This window comes from Palaemon carinicauda, chromosome 45, assembly GCF_036898095.1.
Source record: "Palaemon carinicauda isolate YSFRI2023 chromosome 45, ASM3689809v2, whole genome shotgun sequence".
Classification (NCBI taxonomy): Eukaryota; Metazoa; Arthropoda; class Malacostraca; order Decapoda; family Palaemonidae; genus Palaemon; species Palaemon carinicauda.
Window position 1 is genome coordinate 22,359,704 of NC_090769.1, and position 26,632 is coordinate 22,386,335.

The 26,632-nt window shown below is 39.1% G+C and overlaps 1 protein-coding gene across 2 annotated transcripts in view; it reads left to right on the plus strand.

The window, feature by feature from the left end:
• LOC137634681 (ubiquitin carboxyl-terminal hydrolase 36-like) overlaps positions 1 to 26,632 on the plus strand; it is a 61,019-nt gene that overhangs the window by 8,080 nt on the left and 26,307 nt on the right. The window contains exons 2-7 of one of the 2 annotated variants that reach the window (XM_068367161.1): positions 3,289 to 3,454; positions 19,520 to 19,828; positions 21,233 to 21,422; positions 21,988 to 22,164; positions 24,295 to 24,526; positions 26,182 to 26,413. In XM_068367161.1, the coding sequence (XP_068223262.1) occupies positions 3,317 to 3,454; positions 19,520 to 19,828; positions 21,233 to 21,422; positions 21,988 to 22,164; positions 24,295 to 24,526; positions 26,182 to 26,413 (1,278 nt within the window). In that variant the 5' untranslated portion in view covers positions 3,289 to 3,316. Of the gene's footprint in view, positions 1 to 3,285; positions 3,455 to 19,519; positions 19,829 to 21,232; positions 21,423 to 21,987; positions 22,165 to 24,294; positions 24,527 to 26,181; positions 26,414 to 26,632 lie in introns of both variants that reach the window. The other variant, XM_068367160.1, reaches the window with a different exon arrangement.

The following is a 26,632-nucleotide window of genomic DNA, read 5'->3' on the forward strand; positions in this document are numbered from 1 at the left end:
CGATTCAAGTTCCGGTGGCTTCAGGCAATGTTTAACCGGACTCCCTGGCCCTATGGGACCAGCGGAACTATTAAACCTGCAATGGGTGTTGACCTATGGAGCCTCTTGATGGTAGTGGATATTCTCGTCCTTTCCCCACATTCTTGATGCGGTTCTCGGACTCGTCAAAGGAAAGGGGGGGGGGGCGTGTTCCGGTCCAGGCCTATGGTCAAGACCTGAAGGATACCTCTCCATCATTCAGGCAGGCTTAAGGGCCTTAGTCTGGCCCCTCTTCAGATCCTACCGCTCCTGCCAAGTCGCCCCGTTGCGTGTCGACTTCATGCTAACCAGCAGGGGACGCATTTTCACACCTTCACATCTTGCAGTAGAGATATCGGGATGATTGAGATTCTCTCAATTCCACCATCGGCTCTCTCATTCCAGGCAGGGGAATGTTTCTCTCAGACTATCCGAGCAGAGCCTCATAGAGAGAGTGTACCTAGGGGTCTTTGACCTTGGGTAACCAGCAAGTGCTGGTCTGGGGGACCTGATCGCGACAGCTTGGAACCTCAAGCTTCCGCTAGTTTTCCCCCCAGTCTCAGACCCCGAGACTCTGGCAAGATGCATTCCGGTGATGGTGGGACAACTTCGACGCCTGCGTCTTCCCTCCTTTTTGTCTGCGGACAATGGGTCTCAACAAAACCAGGTTGTCTGTCAACCTTTCAATGGGAGAGCTCCACTGGGACTATGTGCAGAACGGTTTCTGGACCCTCTGCTTCCCCTGACGGAACTCCCGGGAGAGCTTCTCCCACGGCGCAGACTACTCAAGCAACCACACTGCGACATCTCTCCCGAACCGGGGCGTCGCTTCGGCTTCATGCCTGGAGACACTACGCTTCCTCCTCTAGAAGAGACAACCCGCTACAGTCGCGGTACGGAGGTCGCGTCATCTGCGATAGTCATCCACAGGGGTCTCCCAGGCAAAGTGAAGAGTCTAAGGTGGTTGGTGCCGTGGGAGATATACTTCTTCCCGTGAGGCCTCTTCTCCAGCAATAACGGTCTTATTGCCTTTCGGCGGGAGGAAACTCCTTTCCGCTCTTGGCAATGAAGCCTGTCGCTCAGCCTTTCCCTGACCTTCAGGCTTAAAGGAATAACTTTTTCCTGCCCGCTGGATCTATCCTCGCTCATGCGAAGCTACGATCGTCCCTGCCCTAGTCGGAGGAAGACCTCCAACTTGGAGCATGGCTCGGACTTTTAGTCCTTTAAGAGATCTTCTCAAGACCCTTTTACGACAGGCCTCGGATTGTATTCCGCCCTGGGTCTTCTGCTCACTCTGGCCACGGCCAGTGTGTGAGCAATCTTCTTGGTCTCTTACTACTCCCCCCCTTTCTAAGGAAGAGGGGAAGGCAACATTCAGGCTCGCTCCTGAGTTGTTGGCTAGACTCAGAATCTGAGGGTCCCGACCCTTCGGTCCGATTCATTCAAGATTTTGAGTCTCCATTCTGTGTCTGATGTCCCAAGACCTTCTCTTTCTTGCCAGTACAGGAATCGAGAGGTTAGCGCTGGGAACAGCTGCAGTTTGGCCTCAGTTGCAGCCGATTTGGGAACACAAGGAGGACATGGGGGGAGAGTCACCAGTATACCTCTTCAGCCCGGACTCAAGGACATTCATCTCGACCTGTCTTCAGACCCTCCCCCGTCACGTCGCCCTACAGCACGATGTTGGATACATCGCAACGTCCCTCGCCTTCGAGTAATACTACTCTGTGACGCAGGTGCTACAAGCTGGAGTCTGGAAGCGTCTGATGACCTTCGCAGCCCGCTTCCTGCAGGGCGTGACCCACAGGAGTCTCGATACGTTTTCTATCGCTCTGTGGTGGCTACACAACAGCTGGTCTAACCTCAGGCTCCTTTTTGGACAGGTAGCAGAAGGTTGAGGGCATTGTTATCAGGTTTTAGTCTGCATGAACGAAAGAAGTATGTCTGGCCCTTACTTCTTTCTTCATCATCCCCTCTACGGGGAAGCAGCATCCTGGTCTCTGCATAGCTGACCTCGAACCTCTGCAGGTAAACCATGCTTCCTTGTGTTCCGAGTATTGAGTCAATACTGTCGCGTCCCCCATACCCTGACGAGGTGGTATTGGGAACGTCTTAACCCAGAGTTCCTTCTGGAACTCCAGGTCAACTGCCTAAGACGGGTCACACTTCTTCCTTCACACACAAGCTTACGTAGGCCACATGGTTCCTTGCGGTGCAAGGAACTTGTGAGGTGCAGGGACTCCTTTTCTCGAGTGCGACTCACTCGGATTCTGAGTCCCCGGGTAAAGCCAAAGCCAGTATGGCTGGGGACTTTCCACCCTTCCTAAGGGATAAGTCACCCTTTGTAAATAGCGTGGTTTGTATTTCGGTTACGGAACAAATGACAAATTCGAAGATAATTTGTATTTTTCCTAACCATACAAACCTTAGCTATTTACACATATTTGCCCGCCAGCCCTGTCCCCCAAGACAAGTCCTACCTCTAAGTGAAAGTGAGTATTCACCTGTGTGTGAGGGGGAGGAGGGGTAGCTAGCTACCACTCCCCTACCCCCCCGCTAACTAGCGCGGGGGTAATACACCCTCGTTAAATTCTAATGGCTCGCCATTTCAGCTACGCTAAAAGTAATACCCTTTGTAAATAGCTAAGGTTTGTATGGTTAGGAAAAATACAAATTATCTTCGAATTTGTCATTTACATTTTTTTTGTGTGCATATTTTTGATAATTTTATGAGAGACTTAAGGCATTTTCCAAAAGAATGAGACCAACCTGACCTCTCTATGACAAAAATTAGGGCTGTTAGAGCAATTTAAAAAATATATATAGAAAAATCTTCTTGAAAAAAAAAAAAAACCCTGGGGGTTAAAGGTTGGAAAGTTCCAAATAGCCTGGGGGGTAAAAGGGTTAAGAAAAAATGAAAAGTAAATGTTGATATAGATATACGATATGTATCTCAGATTCGAAAATCCTGTTCAAACCTCTGAAAAATATGGATATGTTTGCATCACATTAGGTTATGATCTGTTAACCTTACCGTATGGAGGGTTAGGTTAGAAATCCCAGTTGTTCTTTACTTATTTACATATTTGAATTTCCACAATGTGCTTACTGTATTTGGTTGATATTGAAAACTGTTACTGTTTCTACCGTAGGGAAGGTTAGGTTAGAAATCCCAGTTCTTTACTTATTTACGTACATACAGTATTTGAATTTCCACAATTGTGCTTACTGTATTTGCTTGGTACTGAAATCCGTTAATTGTTTCAGCAGTGTGGAGTGTGCTCTGGGAAAGCGTGTGATGCCTGCATCATCAGCTGATGTCATAGGGGCAGCGTTGGCCTCTACGTACCAACAGAAACCTGCGGACACTGCCCCATCCACAGCCTTCGTAAAGAAAAGTTTGATTGACGACCAGCTTGTAGCTTCGAGCAAACAGGTAGGATGGGTTGATCATATGAATTCTACAGAATTGTATATTAAGAATGTGGTAAAGTACATTGACTGAACATTTTATTTAGCTTTAGCTTTGTTCTTGTATTATCAGAAATTGGGATGCGATTCATGCTGTGGTTTGTTAGTACAATACCTCGGAATTCTGTCGTTTGAGTTGAGCGAGTTCCAGTATTTACATGGACTTACTATCGTGATAGATGAGTATGTGGTGACATTGTATGAAAGGTTTAATTTTTGAGGAGATTCTGGGGAAAAGTCCATGAGGTTTTTGGTAAGAAAATGTTTCTATTTCTTATGACAAAGTTACTGAACAGTATATTAAAACAAGTGGAAACATCTCAGCCTTTAAAAATCAGTTGCATTGCTAAAATATTCTCGGTGAGAAGCTTAGAAAAGGGAGAGATTATATTAAGAAAGTAGTAAACTTAAGTTATCAAGTAAGAATTAGGTAAAATTCAAGTTCAAAGCATATCACAGATAATAGGAATACAGAACTTAAACTAGGCAACTTTTCATTTACTAACTTTCTGCTTTCGAATCTGCTGTTTAGTAATTTTGATTCAAACAAAAGACCTTTGCTTTAAACCATATAGTACTGTGTTCTGTCGTTGAATTTGTGGGACCTAAGTCTGATAGTGCTTTAGTATTTTAGGTGATATAAATTTAAATGGAAAGGTTAATGTGTTGGTCTTATTTAGCTCATTAAAGGGATTTTGACGAAGGAAAAATCTATCTCTGGGAAGAGGCCTGTGACGCCCGGTGAAAAGTCCTTCTTTGTACCTTTTCTAATATAAATCTTCCAAATATACTAGAGAAAGATAAAAGCATGGAATGCAGAGGTTACAACCCTCGCGCGAACACCTTGTAGGTGTCACATGTACTGTAGGCCTTGCAAATTTCAAAGGGTGGGATTTGCATCAGTTTTTTGTTATTAAATACTGTAAGATTAAAAATACAGCTGTAATCTTATGGTAACATATTGAACTATGAATCAACTACATGTGAAGTGTTTATACATCTTTCATAAGTCCTCTTGGTGAGAGATTATTGAGGATCTAGATGTCAAATTGAAAGAACAGTATTATTGAAAGAGATGTGGCTCAGAATAAGGTTAGCATATAGTCCTGTAGATGCACAACATTTGGAAGAGGGTCACTCAACTCGACACGATTCAGCTTGGTCTATTCCTTAGGGTTTGTGACGGTGCCGAGAGAGAGGTTGTGACTCAAAGGCAGGAAGCAATCAACTGAGTTATTTATTATAGAACACTCTCCTTTATATACAAAACCTCAAGGCAACAGGTTTTTTCATGTTCACAAGACAGACAATGTTACAGAGGAAAACCGGAGATATGATTATTCAGGTTCTTTTTAGTGCGAGGGAAGAGCGCAGATGCAAGCATAATATATACAAAATAATTTATGTACGATCGTGTTACACACGGTTGGTACAGGTTCCTCTCTAACTGAAGTGCTTGATATGGTTTTTTAAGAATTCATTGTGAAAGAAATACCTAGAGAATTGTTAAAACAAAGGAAGTGTTGTACACATTCTTCCGAAGGGCTCTGGAGACTGTCAAACTGTATATGAATATGAGACATATGTTTTACATGTTTAATTTAGGCCAGTATTTTTTAGAGCATTCAATTCAAGTTGGGACTGTTTAAATCATTAGTACTATAGTCAATTTCTTTTAGCTATGCAGATTTGCATCAACTCGCAGCTCTGCCCTTTTAGCTCGGAAAAGTTTCCTGATCGCTGATTGGTTGGACGAGATAATTCTAACCAATCAGCGATCAGGAAAATTTTCCGAGCTAAAACGGCACCGCTGCGAGTCGGTGCAAATCTGCCTTGATAAAAGAAATGGACTATAGATAGAATGTTGTTTAGGAAAGCAGGTAAGATGTCACATATAATGGTAGTTAATATTGATTCTTGAATACCATTCTCATCGTAAGCTCTCTTCCGTATTGGAAATTTGCTTCTGTTTTGGACTAGCAAATTCCTCTCGCTGTTGGTCTAGCCATCTACTCACTAATGTCTGTGATATTGGTTGCGTTTCATTGATATTTAGTATATAGTTTGTCTTTTGATTGATATTATAGATAGAGGGAGAGAGAGCGAGAGACCAGTACTGGGATGACAATAATATTTGGAATACAGCTTCAGATTTTTGTAGTTTTTTACACCATACGTTTTTCACTTCTCTTGCAATTAACCTGTTCTTAAATGTGATACAATGTGGTCCAGATTTGACACTTTGTTTAGGAAACTATATGATTCCAATAGTTTGTGCTTGGCTTTTACCTATGAGGTTAGGCAATTTACCTGGTCTTGGTTGACAGTTACTTTTGGTAAAAGATTTTTTTGTGGAATTGGACATCGTCTTCCACACACTACAGATAGCTGTTGCTGGATTAATAGCCCGAGTCAAAGGCACTGGAAAGGACTAGTTTAGTTCCAAGATCTTTTAGTTTGTTGTTATACATGGCTACATTCAAATTTTAGACTTGGTATTATGAAGTACTCTGTCCCCTAAAACCTGTAATATTATGGGGACATGAAAATTAAAGTTAGCTTTTACTATTCTTGTTGAATGCCTTTGGAGTCGAAGCAGGATAAGGGAACTAGAGGCAAATACAGTAACACATGTTAAAATTCAGTATGAGCACATGAAAATTAAAGCTTTTAGAATTTTTATGAATGCCTTTGGAATCGAAGCAAGATAAGGGAACTAGAAACAACACCACATGAAATTCAGTGGAAAAAAATATTCAAAGAGGAAGTCTAATATTTGCAGAAACTGCCTGGTATTTGAAAGCTTCCTTTTCCTTCCCACTCTTAGGTAAAACCAATATTGTCTGGATTATATTGTATTATTTAAATTTTGCATCATGAAACTGGTTTCAATTTAATGAAAATTTAACAAAATTATGTTCATTTTTATGAGGCATAGTAAATATACTCTTCAACCTGGTACAGTATCTGTAGATGCTGCTATTTTTTATATTTTGTAAAATAAAGAGCACTTAAAATTATAGTATCCCAATTAAAACATGTTTCCTGCTTTGTCAACCAGAAGGCCTCAGAAGGAAAGAATCCTTGTATTGCTTTAGTTGATGGTATCGAATAATCTCTCAACTTGAATTTCTGTTTGGTTTAGTATTCAGATACAAATGTTGCATTGAGTTGTGTTAAATCTACAGGTTTCTTCTTAAGGAAATCCTTGAATTTTTAGGTACATCATTATTAATTTATTTATTTGAATACTTTATGCAAGTCAGTCAGATTATTTAAGTACTTGTAATTCTTGTGTTTGAATTGATTAGAATTTCATTGTGGTCTCCAGTAGCTTAATTCCTGATGTTTTGGTTCATTTTGTCGCCTTTTTTCTTACTTTGTACTCTCTTACAATTGGTAATCCCTTGACGAAGGGTTCATTACGGAAAAATAAGCCCACGGAGTATTATTTTACTTGCATAAGCCAATCTCGAACCTTAACTACAACCCGTGGAAAAGCAGAATGCTACGAGGTCTAGGCCCCAGTTGGAAAAGCAGCCAAATGAGGAAATGAGAATTGAAGAAAGAATAAACCATAAACGATAAGTTACCGAGAAGAATAATATAAATGTGAAACGGGAATATAAATTATGATAAAGGCTATTGAGGTATCCTGAAGTTGGGATCAAATTGTTGAAAATTTAACCATTTTTTTTATTATAAAATTTGGTTGTGAGCTTTGAATTACCGTACTCTGATATCTTATCTGTTTACGTTTGAAATCTGACTTATCAATCATTCTTTTATATTAAACCACAGGATTGCATAGATAGCTTTTTTGTCCTGCACGTTAGGTATTTGAACATTTCATAGAATCGGTAGAACTTAAAAAGTTCAAACTTGCAGCAAATGTTTTTTATGTTGAATCGGCTGACATAAGTCTTTTTATAATTTATATATGAAATATGTTTTGATGATGTTACTGTTTTTAAGATATTTTATTGTTAATTATTTCTCATATCGTTTATTTATTTCCTTATTTCACTGGGCTGTTTTTCCCTGTTGGAGCCCTTGGGCTTATAGCACCTTGCTTTTCCAACTAGGGTTGTACCTTAGCTAATGATAATGATGATGATAGTAATGATAATGATAATAGTAGAGACCCTTAGCCTTCAGAGTACGTTTGACGCTAATATAAGATAGAAATGTGCCTTATATAATTAGGAATTATTTATTTTTGAGGGTTTGGAATTATTTCTCATATCGTTTATTTATTTCCTTATTTCACCGGGCTATTTTTCCCTGTTGGAGCCCTTTGGCTTATAGCATCTTGCTTTTCCAAGTAGGGTTGTACCTTAGCTAATAATAGTAACGATGATAATAGTAATGATAATAGTAGAGACCCTTAGCCTTCAGAGTACGTTTGACGCTGATATAAGATAGAAATTTGTTCTATATAAAGAGGAATTGTTTATGTTTGAGGGTTTGACGAGCCTGTTGCCATTGAATCTTAGATCTAGGTCTTCAGTCCCGAGTATTCTTGGTTTGCCGTTAAATGTTGCGTAGGGTTGAAGTGAGTAAAGCTATTTCTGAGCCCTAATCATTTTGGATCTTCTCTGGAGACTAGGAAGAGACATTTCGATTCTTGAAGAGTAAGTAAAATCCTACATAAATATCTAGAGAAGGATGTGTGACATTTTCCAGTTCCCAGGTTTAATGTGCTTATCAAATTTCATACCTCTTTTTGCACAATTGACTTTTAAGCATTTTATCACCGTTCAAGACACCTTTTGTTGGATTTTGGATTATTGCATTTTTTCAACGTTCCTTGACTAAAGAATGTATTCTTTTCTGAATGAATAAATCTTTAGCTGCAGTTAGCATGATTTTTGTTGCTACTTTTTATGATCTTTAGTTTCGATAGTATTTTTCATATTTATCTTTTTGAATACCATGTAAATTTTCCATATTTTCACTCAATTGAGCATGATAACTTCTCATTACTGCCACTTTCAAAATTGATTAGTCCTGATTTTGATTTGGAAGTTAAGACTGACAGCGAGTGCTGATTTCAAACTGCCTCAGATTTTTTTGAGGATCAAAATTGAAGGTATGTTGAAAAAAGTTGCAGGTATTTTTGTTTTTCCTGAGTAATGCCATCATTTTGCAATCATATTCACTTTGAGATTTTGACAAGAAACATCATTTTCCTTTAGGATGCAAAATGCTTTTGGGACACTTTTATAGTTTGGTTCATTTTCCTTTTGGAAGCAACGACCTTTTCCAATTTAGCACATTATTCTTATCAAGTCTTCTGAGCCCTTTGTCCTTGATGATAAATATTGTTTCATGAATAAAATAAACCCATAATTTATGATAAAATTAAGTTTATTGTGAGCTTTCGAAGGGCCGTCTCCCGTCCTCTCCAGAAAACATAAATATTTTGTTTTTCAGAAAACAAGTTTTTTGTTTTCTGAAGAGGAAGGGAGACGTTCCCTTCGAAAGCTCAAGATAAATGTAATTTTTCATAAACATAATTTATGATAAAATTAAGTTTATTGTGAGCTTTCGAAGGGACCGTCTCCCTTCTTCTCCAGAAAACATGAATTTTTTGTTTTTCAGATAACAAATTTTTTGTTTTCTGAAGAGGAAGGGAGATGGTCCCTTCAAAAGCTTAAGATAAATTTAATCTTTCCTAATTTGAGGTTTTATTTATCACGTATACAAGGAAAATTGTGTATTGTAATGTATTGTTTCATGGTCTTGGCTGTTTTATAAAGGATATTAGTAGCTTTTGCATCATCGCAATGAAAAAAAGTTGCCAGTTAGTAAGTTTTAGGTATGTAAAGATTTAGCTCTCATATTTGAGGAACGTGTTACAGGTATGTCATTTTCTCTCTTACGGTGCTATGGCATGAATTCACAGGTCTGACTTCTTGTGATTTAGTACACTTGTGAAACTAATATTGTTTTTTACTTTATTGAAACTTGGATAATCCTAGTCTGGCATATGTTTGTGGGTTGAATATAAACAAGCAGTAATGTCATTTAACAGCAAATGTTGCCTCAAAGTAATATTGTACAGCACATTTTTAAAAGGGCCGCTGATGTTCTCAGACACACTTATGTATTTTAAGAATTTTTTTGTTTAAACATTTACTTTCCTAATTGTTTTGAGTTTTCTTATATACAGTATAATACAGGATCAATATTGTTTTTCCTCAGATTTTATAGAATTTTGCTTCTGACAATATTACCCAATTACTTTCCTAATTGGTTTGAGTTTTCTTATATACAGATAATACAGGATCTGTAAAACTTTTTCCGAGTTTATTTGTATTTAAGTTTTTCCTCAGATTTTATAGAATTTTGCTTCTGACAATATTATCCATTTACTTTCCTAATTGTTTGAGTTTTCTTATATACAGTATAATACAGGATCTGTAACACTTTTTCCGAGTTTATTTGTATTTAAGTTTTTCCTCAGATTTTATCGAATTTCGCCTCTGACAATATTACCCAATTACTTTCCTAATTGTTTTGAGTTTTCTTATATACAGTATAATACAGGATCTGTAATGCTTTTTCCCCGTTTATTTGTATTCGTTTCTACTCGGATTTCATAGAATTTTGCCTCTTGGTTAATATCCTAGACAATGACAGATTACAGAGTTGTGGTAAATTAGGGACTGATTTCCTAGGGCAAATATTTTGCTACAATTTTTTTTTTTTTTTTTTTTTTTTTTTATCCTTAGTTATATCAACTTTTCGTGCATTAGTAAGAATTTTTACATCCAATTGACTACATAGTCAATAGTAAATATGTTGAGATACAGGTGTCTTCTAAATGTGTTGTTACATTACGTAACATCGAAGAACTTAAATGATTATTGTGAACCTCCCTGATGTTTATATTGCCTCTCTCTGGAATCTTGGTTTATATATTCTATTCATTACTTCTCTTGTAGCTTATTTATTTCCTTATTTCCTTTCCTCACTGGGCTATTTTTCAATATTAAACTTAGCCGGTGATCATACAGCTGCAACTCTGTTGCTCGACAGAAAAACCGACGGTCAAAATACGCCAGCGATCGCTATGCAGGTGGGGGTGTACATCAACAGCGCCATCTGTCGAGCAGGTACTTAGTACTCCAAGTAAACAAAGAACCAATTTTCTCTCTGTCGGGCTACCGGCAAGACCTACTAATACGCTGTTACTAACTGGATTTGTTTTCACAACTATTTGGTGAAGTACACTATTCTAGTTTTGAGCTTTCGCTATGCAGGGGTTTTATCTTCATCTCAAAACTTGAACTCGTTTTGGATAGATTTAATTATGGTGACAAAGAGAGTATGGACTCTCTTTCACTTTTAAATGGCCGACCCTTCCCTTAGACGGAAGTGTGTTTAGGTTTTTAGTAATTTTGCTTAACACGTTATAGATCTATATATTTTATATCTCTCCGCCTTTATTAGGCCTCTTCGATTAACTTTCCATTTATTATAAACATATAAAAATAAATTTTTATGTTTTGTTTATATGCGACCTTTCCTGATAGTAGGCGGTCCTAACTTGGAACCGAAGTTAATCAACGTTGAGCCCGTTATATCGTATTTAGCCTTTAAGGAATTTAAAACTTTTTAAATTTAATGTTTTATGAAAGAATTTCTTTGATAGTCTTCGTACTGTTTTCAAAGATGAACTAACGTTTAGTTTTTTAGACTACGCAGTTGTTGACGTTCAGGACGTTCAACATGCGCTCTATCGTTACGATAGAGAGAGAGTGTATCACGGTTTCACTTTGCAGTAAGAGTAAATCGATTCTGACGTTTCGTTCACTCTTTCTTAGCTTAAATGGTTTAAATTCTAAATTAAAGGAACTTTTTATTTGGAAAACCTTTCAGTTTTTTCCTTTAGCCAAATAACATGTTTTTTTTTGACGATATATAATTGGGCTCTTCTCTCAGGTGCGAAATCAAGAGAGAAAGAGAGAGAGAGATAGAGACGGAGGGAGAGAGAGGAGAAAAAACGTTCCGTTACAGCGGGTAACGTTCTCGTGTTACTCTTCTCCCTAGTCGCTGTACGGGGAAGAAGGTAAAACATTTCTAGGGTTTTATTCTTGTCCCCAGGCTATGTGCGGTGAGAGATTGTAAACGTAGTTTATTTGAACTAGTGTTTAGTCTCTTTCCCAGCCACTGAATTCTTTATCTTTATATATGTTTTCTGTTTTTGCTAGTATTAATGAGCTGCATTATACGACTGTTTTCGCAATTACTACCTTTTAATGAAGGGTAGAATTGCGTGTTTCAGGTAGAAATCAGTAAAAGTTTCGATTTCAGTGAAATAAGTGCAAAACAGAAAATCGAAGTGATAAAGTGATATGCGCAAAGGGTTACAGTGTTGCGTCCGAGGGTTCGTCTGTTCGTGCCTGTCGTTCACCTAGTCCGGGACCTCTTGCAAGCTCCCAAGCCCAGGGGAGAAGTAATGTCGAACGACTTATGGGTTCGTCAGGCCTTGATCAACGAACAGACGTTTCCCTCCGTGGTTTCGGGCGTATCTACCCAAGATCGCCCCACCCACACAAAGACGAGAGAGCCCATTTACTTCTCGTCTGCGGAAGAGGTTTCTCGTAAGAAACCATGGACCAAGGTCTCGCAGCTTATTAAGCGCAAGTCGGTCCCTTCCGCGCAAGTCCAACGGCCCAGTTGTAGCCACTGGGTCAGTTCGGACTCGCTGCAGTCTTCCGACGACTGCTCACCTCCTAAGAGAGGCAAAGCGGTACCGCAACAGGCAGTGACACCGTCTGTTGCCGCACCTGCTACTGTAGACCCTAAGTGGTCTTTGCTGCAGACCATGCAGACACAGTTAACATCTTTAATGCAGGACTTTCGTGCGGAGAAGGTTGACGCTGCACCCGTTAGCCTACAACCAACCACGGTTGTGCGTTCAGTTGACGCTGAGGCTACCTTCTCCCGCACTCCAGCTGTGAGAGTCCCGCCACCCATGCGCAGTGTACCCTGCCAGCCGCATGTTGACGTTCAGCGACGCACGGAACCCTCCGTTGACGTTCGCGAGTTACAACAACAACCTAAGTTGTTTTGTTTTGACGCAGTGCGTCAACCTCCGCATTCTAGAGTTGTTTTGACTGCTCAGTATAGACAGTCAAAGCAGTCTCGAGTGAACACTGTATGTCCTCACGCACCTGTTGTGGTTGGCAGTTCATGGCAGTTCAGTTGTTGACAGTTCACAGACTGTCAAGCAGTTACATGACGTTGCCTTCTGGTCTGCTACTAATGCACCAGTGCTGTATGTCCTCACGCACCTGTTGTGGTTGACAGTTCAGTTGTTGACAGTTCACAGACTGTCAAACAGTTACATGACGTTGCCTTCTGGTCTGTTACTAATGCACCAGTGAGAGACTCACTGAGATAACCTAGCTTTTATCGGACAAGGTTCCTGTAGATGAGAAAGTGCTGTTCTCCCTCCTACTGATATTCCTTTGAGGACTCTGTCATTTGGAGAGGAGCCTTAAGCTGCTTAGCCTCCTATGGACTTTAATTAAATCATGATGATTTTTTAAGGATCTTCGTCCAGATCTTGTAACTGCTGCTCCTCGTTCGCCTAAACGTCAGAACTTACACTAGGCCTAGCTACTTCGAAGCCGTTGTTGTTAAGCTAGTGCTCTCTCGCTTTCCTAGAGAGCGTTACGTTGGCTAGGCGACTGGTTTTTGCACCAGGAGGAGTTTTAGGGATACAGCCTTTGATTTCCCTTCTTTTAAACTGGCTTATAGAGCGAGAGTCTGATAGGACACGAGAGAAGTTCTCGGCTTGGGAGTTCATGCCTCTGCCCAGATAGACTTCTCAATTCTGGTAGACTCGCCCTGGCGCCTAGCCAGGAGACGCTCCAAGTTGTTTACAGGTCAACTTCTCAACTTTTGTCGAGCCTTTGAAGTTTTGCTGTACTATTATGTCACACATAACAAGGCTTCCAGGGATGGTAAATGGTTCCGCCTCAGTCGCTAACCCCGTCTGTTGCCACACCTGCTCCCGTAGACCCTAATGGGCTTTGCTGCAAGACATGCAGTCCAAGCTTGTGTCCTTGATTGAGGACTTAAATGCGGAGAAGAACCTTCTGGCCAACAACCTTCCAACCGGTTGGTTGTGCGCCCTGTTGACGCTGAGGTATCCTACTCGCGTCTGCCAGTTGAGGTGGTTCCTCCACCGATGCGACCCAGTGTGGGTTGCCAGTCGCACGTTGACGTTAAGCGACGCTCGGAGGTGGTTGTTGACGTTCAGTGTGTCACTAGGAAGACGTTCAACAACCAGCAGAGGTGACTTGTTGTGACGCAGTGCGTCAACCTCAGCAACCCGGTAGGGTGTTGACTGCACAACCCAGACAGTCTAGACAGTTTCGGGTTGACGCTGTACTTCCTCGCGTGCGTCCGGCTCCGTCACGCATCCACCAGTGCGACCGGATTCAGCGAGTCAGACGTTGCCCACTCCGTTGCCGTTTCCTCATCAGTTTCGGATGAGGAACCCTCTGATGAGGACGTTGCTGAACAAGACGATCAACCCCCAGCCCTGCTATCCATCCAGAAGATGCTGAAGAAGGAACGCTGCCCAGTCAGGCTGTGGATGAGTCTGGTAGGGACACTGTCATCCGTGGATCAATTTGTGTCACTAGGAAGACTACACCTCCGTCCTCTTCTATACCATTTAGCTTTTCACTGGAAAAAGGACAAGACGCTAGAAGCGGTCTCGATCCCGGTTTCCGGAAAGATAAAGTCTTGTCTGACTTGGTGAAAGGACTATATCAACCTTAGAGAGGGTCATCCCCTGACTGTTCAGACTCCCAACCACGTTCTCTTCTCGGACGCATCGGACGTAGGCTGGGGTGCGACATTAGACGGTAGGGAATGCTCGGGATTATGGAACTCGAGTCAAAGGACAATGCATTTCAACTGCAAGGAGCTACTGGCAGTACGTCTGACCTGGAAAAGCTTCAGGTCTCTCCTTCAAGGCAAAGTGGTGGAGGTGAACTCGGACAACACCACGGCTTTGGCGTACATCTCCAAGCAAGGAGGGACCTACTCTCTGACATTGTACGAGATCGCAAGGGACCTCCTCACCTGGTCAAAAGGTCTAGACATTTCACTAGTAACGAGGTTCATCCAAGGCAACTTGAATGTCATGGCAGATTGTCTCAGTCGGAAGGGACAAATAATTCCAACAGAATGGACCCTCCACAAGGATGTATGCAAGAGACTTTTGGCCACCTGGGGCCAGCCAACCATAGATCTCTTCGCAACCTCGATGACCAAGAGGCTCCCAATATTTTGTTCACCAATCCCGGACCCAGCAGCAGTTCATATAGATGCCTTTCTACTAGATTGGTCACATCTAGATCTATATGCATTCCCTCCGTTCAAGATTGTCATCAAGGTACTGCAGAAGTTCGCCTCTCACGAAGGGACAAGGTTGACGCTAGTTGCTTCCCTCTGGCCCGCGAGAGAATGGCTCACCGAGGTACTTCGATGGCTAGTAGACGTTCCCAGAACACTTCCCCTAAGGGTGGACCTTCTACGTCAGCCACGCGTAAAGAAGGTACACCAAGGCCTCCACGCTCTTCGTCTGACTGCCTTCAGACTATCGAAAGACTCTCGAGAGCTAGAGGCTTTTCGAAGGAGGCAACCAGAGCAATTGCCAGAGCAAGGAGAACATCCACCCTTAGAGTCTACCAATTGAAGTGGGAAATCTTCCGAAACTGGTGCAAGTCAGTATCCGTATCCTCGACCAGTACCTCTGTAACTCAAATAGCTGACTTTCTCTTATATCTGAGGAAAGAACGATCTCTTTCAGCTCCCACTATCAAGGGTTACAGAAGCATGTTGGCATCAGTCTTCCGTCACAGAGGCTTAGATCTTTCTAACAATAAAGATCTACAGGACCTCCTTTAGTCTTTTGAGACCACGAAGGAGCGTCGTTTGGTTACACCTGGTTGGAATTTAGACGTGGTACTAAGATTCCTTATGTCAGACAGGTTCGAACCGCTACAATCAGCCTCCCTGAAAGATCTCACCTTTAAGACTCTTTTCCTGATATGCTTAGCCACAGCTAAAAGAGTCAGTGAGATTCGTGCCTTTAGCAAGAACATCGGATTCTCATCCGAATTGGCTACATGTTCTACAACTTGGTTTTCTAGCCAAACACGAGCTGCCTTCTCGGCCTTGACCAATATCATTCGATATTCCAAACTTATCGTATGGTTGGAAATGAACTAGAAAGAGTCTTATGTCCTGTAAGAGCTCTTAAGTTCTATTTAAAAACCTTTACGAGGCCCGTCTGAAGCTTTATGGTGTTCAGTTAAGAATCCATCTTTGCCTATGTCAAAGAATGCTTTATCCTATTTTATCAGACTGTTAATACGAGAAGCTCATTCCCATCTGAATGAGGAAGACCAAGCTTTGCTGAAGGTAAGGACACACGAAGTTAGAGCTGTCGCAACTTCCGTGGCCTTTAAACAAAATAGATCTCTGCAAAGTATAATCGACGCAACCTATTGGAAAAGCAAATCAGTGTTCGCGTCTTTTTATCTTAAGAATGTCCAGTCTCTTTACGAGAACTGCTACACTCTGGGACCATTCGTAGCAACGAGTGCAGTAGTGGGTGAGGGCTCAACCACTACAATTCCCTAATTCCATAACCTTTTTAATCTTTCTCTTGAAATGTTTTATTATTGTTTTTGGGTTGTCCGGAAGGCTAAGAAGCCTTTCGCATCCTAGTTGATTTGGCGGGTGGTCAAAGTCATTTCTTGAGAAGCGCCTAGATTAGAGGTTTTGATGAGGTCCTGTTGTATGGGTTGCAACCCTTGATACTTCAGATCCTAGGGGTCGCTCAGCATCCTAAGAGGATCGCGAGGCTCCGTAAGGAAGACGTACTTAAAAAGGCAGAGTAATTGTTCAAGTCGACTTCCTTACCAGGTACTTATTGATTTTATGTTTGTTATTTTGAATAACTGCTAAAATGAAATACGGAATACTTAGCTCATAATAATGTCAACATGTAATGCTGGTCTCTACCCACCCCCCTGGGTGTGAATCAGCTATATGATCACCGGCTAAGTTTAATATTGAAAAATGTTATTTTTATTAATAAAATAAATTTTTGAATATACTTACCTGGTGATCATATATTAAAGGACCCTCCCTTCCTCCCCAATAGAGACCCAGTGGACCGAGGAGAAAATTGGTTCTTTGTTTACTTGGAGTACTAAGTACCTGCTCGACAGATGGCGCTGTTGAAGTACACCCCCACCTGCATAGCGATCGCTGGCATATTTTGACCGTAGGTTTTTCTGTCGAGCAACAGAGTTGCAGCTATATGATCGCCGGGTAAGTATATTCAAAAATTTATTTTATTAATAAAAATAACATTTTTCCTTCTTGGGACCCCTTGGGATTATAGCAACATGCTTTTCCAACTAGGGTTATAGCTTAAAGGTTTAAAAGTCGCCCATGAATGGCAGAGGCAAGGGACAGTGACCTTGCCCTAGCAATCAGGACAATGCCTTAGAGACTGACCATATATTATATGATGAGCGCCCAAGCCTCCTCCCCACCCAAGTTAGGAACAGGGAGGGCCAGGCAGTGGCTGCTGATGACTCAGCAGATAGACCTATAGGCTCTCCCAAACCCCCCAACCTTAGCTCACAAGGATGGTAAGGTTGCAGACACTAATGGCACTAACGGGGTTTGGGTTTATTTTATTTATATTTTGTTAATTTAAAGAATTCTAAATTTAGTTACTTGGTGATGTGGTTATCTAGATATTTGATTAGGAAACAGTCTGGATTCCTGCATTTTGAGACGATTCGTTACCTCTGCCAGCAAAGTTAGGAGGAGGTTATGTTTTATCCCCGGTTTGTTTATGTGCTTTTGAACAGCTTCCTGGCCATAATTTTAATTGTAAAGTAATGAAACTTGCAGGAATTAACTTATGTAAAAAGCTTGAAATGATAAAGTTTTGGAAGGTCAAGGTCACGGTCGAAAAAGAAGCTGCTACGGCGGAGGTCTGCACTCTACTTAGTTCTCTAATTTTATTTCAGAACCTTAAATGACCTATCTCTTTAGTTAACTGGTGACCCACTCCATCTGTGTGTGGGCGTTTAAAGGTCACTCATGAATGGCAGAGACAAGGGACAGTGACATTGCCCTAGTAATCAGGACAGTGCCCTAGAGATGGACCATATATTATATGATCAGTGCCCAAGCCTCCTCTCCACCCAAGCTAGGACCAGGGAGGGCCAGGCAGTGGCTGTTGATGACTCAGCAGATAGACCTATAGACTCCCCTAAAACCCCCAACCTTAGCTCACAAGGATGGTAAGGTTGCAGACACTAATGGCAGTAACGAGTCTGAGTGGGACTCGAACCCATGACTGGCAAACACCAGGCAGAGACGTTACCAATCAGGCCACAGCAATATAAACATACGTATTTCTGTCAGATGAACTTTATTCTAGACGAACCTTTTGTGTACAAGTTCATGTGAAATTTTTTCTATACAAACTTCTTTCCTGATGAACTTTTATCGTTAAGAATATTTTCGCACATACTTTATAGCATATAAAAATCTACAAAAGAACTTTTGCTTATGTTGTTTTTCAAATGAACTTTGCTTACAAACAATTGCGTACAGATTCTATGCTTATGAACAATTTTCGTACGTTTTTTGGTTCTAGAACCTTCGGGAGGATAGGGAATAGTTTTGACTTTAGGACTGAAATAACAAAGAGCTTCTAGCCATTAACCGCTAGTGTGTCTCATTACTTTGCTAGAGACAGGTACATATTGAAAGGAAAGAAAATGAGAGAAATTTTTTAAATCTTAGGGGTAAATGTTGGTAAACCAAGGTTCTAGAAAAGATGCAATATGAACATCAGGTGAGTATATAAGTACAGATTTTATTATTAGAATTCCATTTTCTATATGAGAAACAACTTTTGGATCATTTTCTTTAAGGTAACAGTACTTAATGAGATGGCTTCATGCCGACGGTTGAAATTTGCTGAGAATTCTGCTTTGTAATTTTTTGTAACAGGCTTATTTACAGTTCAAGACCAATCTGTTTTCGAGCCCCTGGGCACATCGTTTCTCAGCAACTTCCGCTAGTTTTTTCGAATGGATTTTGGCTGTCAAACCAAGCGTTTTATTATCACATCTTTACAGAAGCTTCTTTCGTATGAAAATATATTTACAGGTAGTTTACGGGAAGTTAATGTGAGAGAGAACTGCAACTTTTTATGTTGGTATAAGGGTGTACTGTAGGGCTGCAAACCATTTCATTGAATTTCATTGACACTATTTATATAACTTGTCTTTCAAAATGTTGGCTGTAAAAGAATATGAAAAATTTTAGAAATTTATTTCAAGGTTGATCAAATGCCTGTAAGATGAACGAGTGGAGACTAACTCTGCTTAAATACTGCAAAAAAAAGTTGATTTACCCACAAAGGTCCTTGAAAAGTCTGTAGTTTTTATTTGCTTAATACCTGTATGTAATCAGTAGGTCATATTTAGACTTTTATAACTGAATTTGTGCTTCAAAGTTTATCAAAGTATGGCTGAAGTTGTAGTTATGTTCTATTCTTTTTACGGTGACATTACCTTAAAACGCTCTGATATTTATCCTCATGTTTAAAAGCGAAGCACTTGCTACGTCATATAAGCCAGGCAAAATTTGTTGTTAAATAATTGGCATTTGCTTATTAAGTAGAGTTTGTAACATTTCTACGAAGAGGTTTTTATTTGCCTCGAGGAAAATCCTGTTTCATTTTTTTCGTAGCTTCATATCTTTTTTGGCTTGTCTGCTCATTTTTGCAAGAGATGCTGTTTTTTATTTAATTTTGAATTTGTGTTGTACAACTATTCAAAGGCAGAATGGAATCTTGAAAATCATCTCCCTCACATCCTCACAAACTTGCAGCCGCTAGGTGAAAGGTAACTCTTTATGTTTCTCATTTTGTATAGAATTATGTTTATCATGGTAGGTGCTGCTGAACCATGTTGACTATGAACGAGTGGGCACCCAGCAGTCACTGGTGCTTTCCTCTCTGAAGAACAAATATGTGAACCTGACTGCCTGCAACGACACCACTGGCAACATCCCCAACTCTCCGTCAGGTAGTATGGCGCACGCCCCTCACAAGACTCCCGGGGCGAAAGAGGACCAGCTGGATGAACCTCGCGTAGTGCTGTGGCCCAAGGATCGTGTTATGCTGGGGTGGAGGAAGACTCTACCTCCCGGCGCTGGAATGATCAACCTCGGAAACACGTGCTACATGAATTCATCTTTACAGGTGGGTTGTTTTTTATTCTTGACCCTTTTACTCCCAAAGAACGTACTGGTACGTTTCATTAAATTCACCTCTTTACCCCCATGGACGGACCGGTATGTCCTTGCAAAAAAAGCTATAATTTTTTTTTTTCATATTTTTGATAATTTTTTGAAAAAATTCAGACATTTTCCAAGAGAATGAGACCAACCTGACCTCTCTATGACAAAAATTAAGGCTGTTAGAGCAATTTGAAAAAACTATACTGCAAAATGTGCTGGGAAAAAATAACCCCCTGGGGGTTAAGGGTTGGATATTTCCAAAGAGCCTGGGGGTAAAAGGGTTAAAGGGAAAAGCTTTTGTTGATTTGGTTATATGATGTGGTCATTGGGAGAGAGTGCTTTGGCTGTCGATTTTAAGGTCTAAAGGTCGGGAAGGGCAGAGGCAAGGGACAGTGACGATGCCCTAGCCTAGAGACTGATCATATATGCATATGATCAGTGCCCAGTCCCCTCCTCTACCAAAGCTAGGACCAGGGAGGGCCAGGAAATGGCTGAATAATGCCTTTGCTTAATGACGCTTTCTGTAATATAAATATTTTTACTCTGAGGGCATTGTGAATATATTTTCTGTGATGGCATTGTGAATATATTTTCTCTGATGGCATTGTGAATATATTTTCTGTGATGGCATTGTGGATATATTTTCTGTGATGGCATTGTGAATATATTTTCTCTGATGGCATTGTGAATATATTTTCTGTCATGGCTTTGTGAATATTTTTACTGTGATGGCATTATGAATATATTTTCTGTGATGGCATTGTGAATATATTTTCTCTGATGGCTTTGTGAATATATTTTCTGTGATGGCATTGTGAATATATTTTCTGTGATGGCTTTGTGAATATATTTTCTGTGTTGGCATTGTGAATATATTTTATGTGATGGCTTTGTGAATATTTTTACTGTGATGGCATTATGAATATATTTTCTGTGATGGCATTGTGAATATATTTTCTCTGATGGCTTTGTGGATATATTTTCTCTGATGGCATTGTGGATATATTTTCTGTGATGTCATTGTGAATATATTTTATGTGATGGCATTGTGGATATATTTTCTGTGATGGCTTTGTGAATATATTTTCTATGATGTCATTGTGAATATATTTTCTGTGATGGCATTGTGAATATATTTTCTGTGATGGCATTGTGGATATATTTTCTGTGATGGCATCATGAATATATTTTCTCTGATGGCTTTGTGAATATATTTTCTTTGAGGGATTTTTTAATATATTTTCTTTGATGACATTGTGGATATATTTTCTGTCATGGCATTGTGAATATGTTTACTGTGATGTCTTATTTCACGAAATATTGTTGTCAGTAATATTTATGATTTACTTGATTTCTTATTCCTCAGGCCTTGTTCCACATCCCTTCAATGGCAAACTGGCTAATGGAAGACCTCTCCAATCACACTCAGCGATGCGAGGCCAACGCTTCAAGCGCTTCATACTGCTCCATCTGTGCCATGATGAGAACCCTGCGGTCTACCCTGGACCGATCGGCCAACGTTATTAAGCCCTCGTTAATACATCATAAATTAAAAAGTAGGTCTCCTTGATTTTACACTTTGTTCTGCAATATTTTTATTATTATTACTAGTTAAGCTATAACCCTAGTTGGAAAAGTAGGATGCCATAAGGCCAAGGGCTCCAATAGGGAAAAATAGCCCAATGAAGAAAGGAAACAAATTGCAAGAGCTTTTAGATTTTACACTTTGTTCTGTAATATTTTTATTATTATTACTAGTTAAGCTCTAACCCTAGTTGGAAAAGTAGGATGCCTCAAGGCCAAGGGCTCCAACAGGGAAAAATAGCCCAATGAAGAAAGGAAACAAATTGCAAGAACTTCTAGATTTTACACTTTGTTCTGTAATATTTTTATTATTATTACTAGTTAAGCTATAACCCTAGTTGGAAAAGTAGGATGCCATAAGGCCAAGGGCTCCAACAGGGAAAAATAGCCCAATTAAGAAAAAAAATTAGGAAATAAACAAACTACAAGAGAATTAATGAACAATTAAAATAAAATATTGTAAGGACAGTGACATTAAATAAATGAAAGTTGAATGAATTTTTAACAATGGCATACAATGAATTTTGATACCTGCAGGCATAGGAAAAACGTTAATGTACGGCAGACAAGAGGATGCGCACGAATTTATTAAACTCCTTTTGGACCACATGGAAAAGTCCTACTTGTCGTTTAGAAGAGCCAGCAAACTGGATCACCGGTCCAAAGAAACCACTCCACTTAATCAGATCTTTGGCGGTTATATAAGACAACAAGGTACGTAGAGGTCTTAGTACCGTAAAGTATGTGAGGTAAGTTGTGGATGCAGTTTCTTTTTTGAGGAGAATTAAAAAGTTATTTTGGATGCAGTTTCTTTTTTGAGGAGAAAAAGTTATATTGGATGCAGTTTCTTTTTTGAGGAGAATTAAGAAGTTTTTATTTATGCAGTTTCTCTTTTGAGGAGAATTAAGAAGTTATTTTGGATGCAGTTTCTCTTTTGAGGAGAATTAAGACGTTATATTGGATGCAGTTTCTTTTTTGAGGAGAATTAAGAAGTTTATTTTGGATGCAGTTTCTCTTTAGAGGAGAATTAAGAAGTTCTTTTGGATGCAGTTTCTCTTTTGAGGAGAATTAAGAATTTATTTTGTATGCAGTTTCTTTTTTGAGGAGAATAAAGAAGTTGTTTTGGATGCAGTTTCTTTTTTGAGGAGAATTAAGAAGTTATTGTGGATGCAGTTTCTTTTTTGAGGAGAATTAAGAAGTTATTTTGGATGCAGTTTCTTTTTTTAGGAGAATTAAGAAGTTATTTTGGATGCAGTTTCTCTTTTGAGGAGAATTAAGAAGTTATTTTGGATGCATTTTCTTTTTTGAGGAGAATTAAGAAGTTTATTTTGGATGCCGTTTCTTTTTTGAGGAGAGTTAAGAAGTTTTTTGGATGCATTTTCTTTTTTGAGGAGAATTAAGAAGTTTATTTTGGATGCAGTTTCTCTTTTGAGGAGAATTAAGAAGTTATTTTGGATGCACTTTATTTTTTAGGAGAGTTAACAAGTCATTTATACTGTAAAGTGAAGGAACAAAGATTGCAAAAGTAGTTTTCATTTTAGAATTAAGAATTGTGTCCAAGTTTAGATAGTAATATTCTTGACGATGATTCTATTATTACTTTTATGCACTAAATCTATCCCATCAAAAAGTGCAAGTGATATGTTATCATTTGTTTCCTGTAATGCTTTAGCACTTTTTATCTTGATTCATGTATCACGTGCAGTTTAATAGGAAATCTAATTAACCCTTTTACCCCCAAAGGACATACTGGTACGTTTCACAAAACTCGTCCCTTTACCCCCATGGACGTACCGGTACGTCCTTACAAAAAACTGCTATTTAAAATTTTTTTGCATATTTTTGATAATTTTTTGAGAAACTTCAGGCATTTTCCAAGAGAATGAGACCAACCTAACCTCTCTATGACGAAAATTAAGGCTGTTAGAGCAATTTAAAAAAAATATACTGCAAAATGTGCTTGAAAAAAAATAACAACTGGGGGTTAAGGGTTGGAAATTTCCAAATATCCTGGGGGTAAAAGGGTTAAGTGTTCTAACATTTAGTTTTAAAATTACCTTAAAGAATATCATAGACAGTCTCACATTACAGAAGTTAGATTTAGATTCTGTCCATTTGATAATGAGCAATCAGGATAGTGGTATTTTTAAAGTAGCTTAAGAATTATATTTTATGCAGCGATAGTGGCATTTTCTGCTATCATATTTATCCTCAAATCTAATGTGTATCAGTAATTGCATATGGGCTCTTAGCCTCTTACTCAGGGTCACTTCCTAATTCCTATGGCCCCTTTTAGAAGTATAAAGAGCTTTTAATTTGCTCAGTCTGTTACCTTTCAGCTGAATTAGAATGTTTTGTTGGCTATGCTTTGTAATTAACTCTAAGTGCAGGTCATGATTTATATTGAGACCATTTATTATTATTATTATTACTATCCAAGCTACAACCCTAGTTGGAAAAGCAAGATGCTATAAGCCCAGGGCTCCAACAGGGAAAAATAGCCCAGTGAGGAAAGGAAATAAGGAAATAAATAAATGAAGAAAACAAATTAACAATAAATCGTTCTAAAAAAGTAACGTCAAAACAGACATGTCACATATAAACTAAACAACATCAAAAACAAATATGTCATAAATAAACTATAAAAAGACTCATGTCCGCTTGGTCAACAAAAAAGCATTTGCTCCAACTTTGAACTTTTGAAGTTCTACTGATTCAACTACCCGATTAGGAAGATCATTCCACAACTTGGTAACAGCTGGAATAAAACTTCTAGAGTACTGCGTAGTATTTCTAGAATACGACTTAGATTTTTACGATTTTTACGAGGTACCTTTCTTTCAGTGATCTGTCCTGTGTGCCGTCATGTATCCACCACCTTCTCCCATTTCCAAGACTTAGTCCTCGACATCCGGTCAGTCAACAGCGTAGATGAAGCCCTAAATTTGTACTTCAAGAAGGAAACACTAGATTCTTATAATGCTTACAAGTGTGAGCGATGCCACAAGAAAGTACCTGCAACCAAGAGACATCTTATTGAGAGAGCACCTCATGTGTTACTTATACAATTAAAAAGGTAAGTGTTTTACTTTACAGTACTTACTTTACTGGCTGCTTTTGTGGTCCTATACAGCAGGGGAACCCTACTCTCTACAGGACCTCCACAGTGATTTTATCATGTTCGTTTAATGCCATTTAACATTTCACACACCGCATATTGATCGTTTATTGTCAAATCCACACCATCGAAGCACTTTCAGTTTCTTCTTGAAAGCCTTAATATCTTCAATCTTTCGAATGTCTGCTGGAAGCTTATTGTACAGTCTCGGGGCCGCATATTTAAAGGCTCTAGAGCCTACAGTAGACATACATCTTGGTTCCAATAATTTGAAAGCATCTGTAACTATTCTCGTGTCAACACGATTTGTTGTCTGCAAAATTTGCTTAGATATTTTGGACGTCCGTTTTTGATAACTTGATGGGTTATTGTACATATTTTTAACTCAATTCTAGCATTGATAGGTAGTTAGTGTAAATTAATTAGTAAAGGAGTGATACTTTCTCGGGGTTGGACACCTTTTATTAGTCTTTGCTCCTCTGTTTATCATGTTTTGTAATTTTTCAAGTTGCACTTTTGGTAAATCGTAGTCGATGGATTTACGTAAAACCCTCATTTGCAGGTTGAAATTTCCCCGACAAAACAACTTTTCGCACTTCGCTCGCTTGCGACAACAACGTCATAACTCAAAAAAATTTATTTTTGAGTTATCCATATAGACATATTCATCTTCAAATGCTGATTCTTTTGGCAAAAGTTTCATAATTGTAGCTAAAAAATTGATCGCTTGAGGCGCTAAATGTCCTAACGACATACATTAATATGAGTGTTTTTATTGATTAAAATGGCTCTCCTGAAAAATAGCTATTTTTGAGTTATGACGACGTCGCAAACGAGCGACTTGAGCTACCTGTATTATCTCGTAGGAATCGACCAAGCACGAGTCTGTTGCAATCTTAACAGGTCTTAACAGATTATCCCTACTTTTTTGCTAGGTGCACTTAGCAGTTACCCAGTTATTAATATTCATTATCATACTTATGATTCCGTATTTCATTTTACATCTGCCACTGTTTCTTATCTTTTCACTTTAACAAAATAATGTAAGGTTTTGTTTTCTTTACATTTAGATATAGTTATGTCTGTTCTACTCGTATGTAAGTATCTACTGTACCTAGTTTTTCTGATAATTTTATACCTTAGTCTATTTTTTCAACACAACGCATTATTAATCATCATTTACCTGTTATCTGGTGTGAAATGGCTCTCAATCTAATTATCTTGTTCCTAACCTATACAGTACATTTGAATAAAAGGTCCCGAGATTAATTTTGTAATCTAGCTTATGGAAATTGATCATCAATTTATTTTCTAATATTTGAAAAAAAAAAGTCATGTGCTAAAGACAAAATTGGGAAAACTATATAAGATGTGCCTTGGTTAAGTAATCAAAGTCTAATGTGAATTTGTAAGAGTATACCATGAAATTATTTCAGTTTTCTTTAAATCGTGAATTTGTAAGAGTATACCATGAAATTATTTCTGTTTTCTTTAAAGCGTGACACAAAATAAATAACACACACGCTATCGTATTAAGTGCCTTGGTATATGTATGATGTATGTATAATGATAATACTGTAGTTGTCAATGACAGTCTTATGTATTCTTTTCAGATTCACTTTTTCCGGTGGAAAAATAAACAAGCACATCAACATCCAAAGAACCATTGACATTTCAAGGTTTGTGAACGGGCAAAACAAAAATCAGTCCAGTGAAGGAAGTGGGCCCTATCAATATCGTCTGGCCTCCATGGTAATACACTTGGGAGGGTCCCAACACGGGGGACATTACACAGCCGTTGCGGAAGCTTCCAGCGGCACCATGTTTGAATTTGACGACTCTTCCGTGAGTATCTGCCGTTGCTTAAGATTAAGTAGGGGTTCAAGATTTATTTCTTCTTATCCAAAATATTTCTTTCATTGTTTGTATATTTATGCTGTACATTTATATTCATTCTCTCAGGGGTGGTCCAAAGAACATAATATACTTAAGAATAAGCAGGGGTTCAAAATTTATTTCTTATCCAAAATATTTTTTTTATTGTTTGTATATTTATGCTGTACA